The sequence below is a fragment of the Opisthorchis viverrini genome (assembly GCF_000715545.1).
Source record: "Opisthorchis viverrini unplaced genomic scaffold opera_v5_14, whole genome shotgun sequence".
NCBI classification, from domain to species: Eukaryota; Metazoa; Platyhelminthes; class Trematoda; order Opisthorchiida; family Opisthorchiidae; genus Opisthorchis; species Opisthorchis viverrini.
In genome coordinates, this window is record NW_008751670.1 from 1,882,671 (window position 1) to 1,889,455 (window position 6,785).

General features: G+C 45.0%; 1 protein-coding gene across 1 annotated transcript in view; it reads left to right on the forward strand.

The window, feature by feature from the left end:
• Positions 1–6,048, forward strand: part of T265_01329 (hypothetical protein) — a gene marked incomplete at both ends in the record, with an annotated part of 15,053 nt that extends 9,005 nt beyond the window's left edge. Inside the window, 3 exons of the mRNA XM_009165335.1 lie at positions 1,593–1,737; positions 5,038–5,159; positions 5,236–6,048. Coding sequence (XP_009163599.1) covers positions 1,593–1,737; positions 5,038–5,159; positions 5,236–5,931 — 963 coding nt within the window. The remainder of the gene's footprint in view (positions 1–1,592; positions 1,738–5,037; positions 5,160–5,235) is intronic.
• Between the last annotated feature and the right edge of the window lie 737 nt (positions 6,049–6,785).

Consider the following 6,785-nt stretch of genomic DNA (forward strand, 5'->3'; position numbering starts at 1 on the left):
GCCAAGGGCAGTGCCAGTCTGATGAGGTGAATCCCAAAGTATGTAAAGATTTTGGTATGGGAACAGGCGTCTAAAGACTAACAACCAAAGAAAGGACAAACAATGGTGAATGCTCTTCAAGGCGCAGTATGCGCTAGCACAGTCAAGACTCGCACATCAGGCACAAAGTGACCGTCATACTGGGTCTGGGGTGAGATTAAATGGCAAAAATGTACCTTCAACGCCATGTGCCACGCATAAAAGTGTCATAAGTACGCAGGGAGCCCACAATGGCAAGCAAACACAAGTCACTGACTGCGACCTTAGGAAGTCCCAGTCCAATAACAGCCTTAGCGGATTGAGGAAAGCAGATCCCTCGATAAGAGATGATCGAACCGAAAAGTCGATATCACAACCGATGGCATGTAGGGCTGAGATTATGGCGAGGGAATGTTCATCAGCACATATGCTTACCACGGAACATTGGGCCGCCTGTAAGTAGTCCTTGAGAATGGATACTTGCCAGTGAACGAGCGTTTCGACTCATGGTCACGAATGCTCATAACTGTATGAGAAAATGTAATGACAGACTCATGTTTGTCAGCAGGATAAGATCTTTCAGAATAATTCTACATAACGGTAGATGACAGGCTTAAATCCACTACCCTGAAGGTTAGGGCGAGTCTCGAAGTCAAATTGTTCAGATTTACTAAAAACAACGAAAATCAAAACAACAGCAATGGAACCTGGATCCGAAACCGTCCCTCCAGATAAATCAGAGTTAGAACGAAACGTACTTACCAAAATGCTCCACTGATTGGAGGCTTGTGCCTCCATTCACCCGCAACCTCAATACAGGTCCACAACAAATAACCCTTCCATTCTGTTGTAATTGTGTGCTAGCTGGGTGATTTAGGAGATTAACAGAACTTATTCTATCGCGATTTGATAGACTAAATACTTGAATTAGAAAAAAAACTTAAGGAAGAAGACAAAAGACACCAGACACAGGTGAAGATTAACTATATCGCAGACGAAACAATGGAAGAAAGAGCGCTACGGCTCGATTGGCTACGACAGGGAGAAATGAAGTCTCAGCGAAATGTTACAAAACGTAGAATTGTTCGTGAGGACCTGACCGCCCTAAAACATTCGCAGAACTCAAGGATGCTGATAAATGGCAAGGCCAACCAGGTTTGGAAAGAAGCAGTTGATTAGTCAACAGCAGAACTTGAGCTGCGAAACCCTCCGCTTGCCTCGAAGCCTCCACTACCTCGAACGGTACAGAAAACGTTAGATAATGGCTACAGGAAGCTTTTTATTGGCCAAAAACAAAACTTTCGAAACGTGAGGCCCTTCCGATTGAGTAGTCTTGCAGTGGTCTAATATCATGACCCCTATAGTGTCTCACGTGGTTAATCATGATCCGTTTTGCATTGTGGATATGGCGTGTCGCGATGCCAGCTTCGGGATTTCCCCTTGTGTACGTAGCTCATGTTCCATTGCTCATCGTTCTCTGGAACTTGAAAATTCATTACCGTCTCCCCATTGTGGAGGTTCAATTCTTCCGGTTCTGTGACTATCCATTTTGCGTTCAATACGTTTATTTGCAGAGTCTTACCGGCGACCTTGACGGGGCATTGAGGCATGTGACAGCTTATCATGAAGTGTGGAAGCAATACGGTTTCATTCCGGAATCTTACAATGTAGTCACTCGTGAGGCTGTCGTAAAACAAGAAAGTTATCATCTACGACCTGGTAAGTAGTGGTCGAGTCTCTCACATTCAAGGTGTAGTGTTCCACCTACATGTGAATTACCGGAGTGGAGCCTTCGTAACACTTGTTCTATATGCTAGTTTGGGCCTCAGATGGTGTCGATTTTTAAGTCAGTCGGTTCTCATGCTCTGTCACTTTACAAAATGATGGCATTAGATTGCATAGGAAAGCCGGTCACCATCAATCGGTCGTCTATCCACCGGAAATTTTGTGTAGTTTGGACTCTATTTCGGCTCCAGTCCTCATCCATTACGATGCCCATGAACTTACAAACGTCTGTGAGGAAGATTCCTATCCTGTTTTTATGGGATCCTTTCATGCAAAAACCACCTCTAAAAATATCGCATTTCATTTCGGTAAATCAAAACAACGGTCTCGGTTGCCTTCCTTCAGAGGGACGATTCCAAAGACCGGTCGAAGATGATGTCTCCTTTGACGGAGTGTATGGGTGAAGTACTTTTCAAGTAGCAAACGATAAATAGTCTGTTGTGGAAGGGGATCTCTGCAGATGAGGAAAGATGTAGCACGATCTTTCCACGTTTGTGCGACAAGTTACCCTATTTGAGGCTGTTGGCTTCACTCATTTGCCTAGTTAATCCATTTTACACGGCCTTCCTGTTGCAACTGTTAGGCTCCCAGTGACCACGCAAAATGGTTGTGCTAACTTGAAAGTCCCTATCGTAAGGTTGTGTTCTGAGTGACTTACGTATGTTATCTGCTGTTGCAAACGAGCCATTGTTTCTCTGAATAGCACAGTGGACTAACGAAAGTCCAAAACGGATGAAGTTTCTAGTTGGATAAATGCTTGTGTGAAGCTGTGGCTAAATGAAAAGTTCACAGAAATCGGTGTTATTTTCCGGAGTAACCGAATGACTTACTCCTGGAGTCAATTCAACACATTAAGTTTTTTCTGCTGTTCAACTGAGTGATTGAGCAACTCTGTGCGAACTGGCTCAGGTGGTTAGAGCGCGAATTTACCGACCGCAAGGTCCGTGGTTCGAACCCGACCTCTGTCTCTCGACTTCTGTTTAGGCTTGGGCAACCTGTGAGTACCTCAGCCCTCGTGCTTCCATTGTGTGGCACAGCTAGGCACCGAAAGGGTGTTACAGTTGAGCGATCTTTCTATTTTCCGGCATCCCATCACAGATTTTGTTCAGTGATATGTACAGGGAGCTTATGGTCTTTCGGGTCGTACTCTTGTGATATTTGGGACGCTTTAATAAACCGAATAGTTACACCTTATCAAAAAGGTAACACAGTGCGAGTGTTGGGCTTATGAACGAAATCAGTGCTCCCCCCTAACGAACACCTTTTTACGACGGTAACTTTTCGCCTCACAAGGATGATCCTTAGTGCAGTGAGGTCCCGTTGCTATATCCAGCCATAACCATTGTTGATTCCTTCCTTTTATTTTTTTTATGTTGTACGACGCGATTCCTCTTTTTTGTTGTTTTGGTTTTGCGCCCATACCACCTTTCTTATTTTGACCTGAACATAAACCGTTCTTTGACCTTGTCATCGGACGTGTTGTTCACTAATGACTGGAACTTTGGATGGAAGTTTTATGGAAACCGAATGAACACAGTACGGTGATTCCTTGTGGTACGCAAGAACAAACCTTGCAAAAAGAAGAACCCAGGAGACAAGTAAGAAACTTCAAGCAAGATGACCGGGGCTTACCAGTGGAAGTCATTAATACATCTGAAAAGTTTGGTGGGAAGCATATACCGAAGTCTTGGAAACTCCATACACATACATTATCAAGTTGATGCAGTGCCAATAAAACCCCACATTCGTGAGCAGCTGAACCCGATCGGCCAACGTGTAATTTGTGCGGACAGATAGGATATCATAAACGAGAGATTCAGTTGAGTCTCTCGTGAAAACTAAACTGACTTGCAAATGAGTGTATTTCTCGAAAACAATCCAATTTGGGTTCAAGTAGAACATAAGGTTGACGGAAACTCGGGGACTGCGCCTACCTGATGACCCCCAAGAAGGGCGAAACCGGTCATGGGCTGTCGAAGAGTTTTCAGCCACCTGGTGAGTAGTTTCCTTTATGAGAAAGCCACTAGCTTTGAACGGTCCCCACACGAGTCTGAAAATCAGTCACAGTACAGAAGTGACTGAACTTACCGTTGTGATAGTACGGGCCATCTTCTGTTGGAGGGGAAACAACTTGTAATACCGGAAAGACCTGCGTCATGCATAAGCAGTGACGTTTGTGGAACGCATTGATAAGTACCCACTACCCTTTTCAATCAATTGGAAAATGTTTGGGACCGATTGGGAAGTCATCGTTTCAGAGGGGTTTGGTAAACAATCGGTGGATTTATTGCTGGGCAACGTTTCGCTTTTGACACAAAAGCTTCGTCACTACCCTATTTAGTCCTAGTTGTTTATCGAATTGTTACCATTACGGATTGGTCGATGCACAGTTCTGGCTTGCACGTCATGTGAAGTCCTTAAGGCATATTTACGAGGCGACTTTTGTGAGAATGGACGTCAGGCGTGAACCAGTCCCAAAGGATGCTGAGGTAGGTCCGGCTTAGAAAACGCTGATGGCCTTATTAGGGAGCACACCTCGAATACGCATTCCTCTATTGGAGCACATTGAGACATGTGTACCTTCTCGGTCATGCATAATTGGGTGGGATGCAGTTAGATACATAACTACATCGTACCCCACACCACATTCTTGCCAAAATGTTTCGTGTATCTACGGTCGTAGCGAAAACCGGGTGGCTTGGTAATTGTTCTGCGTACTGAATCCCAAAATACGAAGCCTACGGAGGATAAGGCGTCTACGGCGACTGAATCATCTTCCGCAAAGGATCAGAAAATTTCCGCCATATTTCCTTGATCAGTTATATTGGTAGTCCGTCGCAGGTTGACTTGTTAACTTCATTTCCAGTCAGACGAATTTTTCGTACTGCCTGGGGATTGGCAATCGAATTAGCTAAGTGGTACTTCTGCAGTACATAGAAATCTGATTGCGCTCCACTATCATTCTCAATGACATTCTGGTTCTTCTCATCAATCGAGTTAGATCTCATTCTCCGTAGGAGTCGATTAGAAGAGGATACGAGTCTGGGCAATTGTCGTGATGATTGACAAACAGTAGTTACCACGATCAGAACAGTGTTGGGTTTCATATACGGTGGTCACTAATCTCTGTTTTTTCTAGACAACCTTTGGCACCTAGGCACTTGGTTTTGGTTTACCCCAAAAGCTGGAGTTACCCGTGATACAGCTCGTTTTTCTCACCCTTTTATGCCTCAGAGTTTATCGAATCTGTCTACTACCTCTACCGCGCAACCAAGGACCCGTTATTCATCCAAATGGGGGTAGATGTGCTTACTTCCATCGAACTCGTGACGAAGACTCGATGTGGATTTGCGACGGTACGTAATAGGTTCCGTCATCCTAATTTTGCTTGCGCGTGAGAAATCATTCTCACATCACCTTTTACCCACCTAGGTAGTAAATGTCACCACGCACGAATTGGACAACCGAATGGAATCCTTCTTCCTATCAGAGACCACCAAATATCTATATTTGTTGTTTGACGAGGATAACTTCATCAATGAATTGCCCGGCGACCGACCAGTCTCACGACCGCACATCTCTCCTTCCGGCAATCAGTGTTATCCAGAACTGGGCGGTTATATATTCAACACGGAAGCTCATCCAATCGACCCAGGTGCCTTAAACTGCTGTTTCGCCAACAATCTGGACGATTCGCTGTCTTCTGTGGAGGACCCTCTAGCGGAGGAGAGTCTTGCAATCCCAACTCCGGACTTAATGGAAGAACTTGAGGCGCTGAGAATTAAGGAAAATGAATTCAATCCACTGGACCAGTTGTTGGCTCTGATCGACTCAGCTTCTCAGGGTTCATCGCACACAGATCCGGATCAGTCTGGAGAATCGATCTACTCTTATACTGATGAAAATCCAGCTGAACGTGATCTGTACGAACCTTGGACTGAATTACGTGACATGGTACTTAGCGTAATTTCATCGCCCCCACCAACAGCTATTCCTTCGAACCGAAGCTTTGAAGTACCCGTATTCGATGATCTTCACTCCATTCGACCTCAACTATTAACCTGTCCATCTCCGCCTTTCCACCAGCGGTACACGATCGGTGGTCAGTTAGTCAATTTCGCAAACTGAGTCGCAAGGGCACGCGAAAACTAGCCCCACGCATAACTTATTTGCACTGTGATATTCATTACTTTATATTTGTTGCCGTTTGCTAGAACAATGAGTACAACTTTTTATGGATTACAAAGCGGGATATTTTTTCACGTTTTTCCGCCAACGTATTATTTCTGAATGGTTTTCACTTTGTTTGCAGTGAGAGTCGAGTTCATGGTAGCTGTGCGCGGATGAGCAGTGTGGTTTTCTAGGAGGACAATGGTGGACACTGTCGCTGCTGGCGCCATTACTCTGTCACTCCACCTTAGATGCGATGCAGTTTTATGGGACTGCTCAGTCAATAAGTGTCTGGTGATTCATTACTGTCGCTTCATTACGCTATACAATTAAGCTGTTTGATTCAGATTACCGACGAGTGATTCAAATCAGATTCAACTCCAAAAAAGACGAAAAAGTACTTTCATCAAGGGAATGTTATCAAGGTAAACAAACTGTGCTCAGTGGTTAAAGCGCAAATTCGCTGGCCATAGTTTGAAACCTCCGCATCTCTACTGTTCCTGTCTAGGCTTGGGCAACTTTCGAGTGTATCAGCCCTCGTGCTTCCTTCGGGTGGCATGGCAGCTAGGCACCGGAAGGGTGTTACAGTTGGACGATTACTATGACTGGTCACTGTTCTGGATCCTGTCGGCAAAAACACGACGCTTGATTCGAGCCAGCTTGTTATTTACGGAACATAGAGTAGTAGCCTTGAATTCCAGGTTTGCTACTGGATATTTCAGTTTACCCGTCAACGCGTTCGATCGGCGGAGTTCTTAGGGGTCCGTTTCTCTCTGGACGAAATCAGTTAACAGGCATCCGGCGTTTCGATG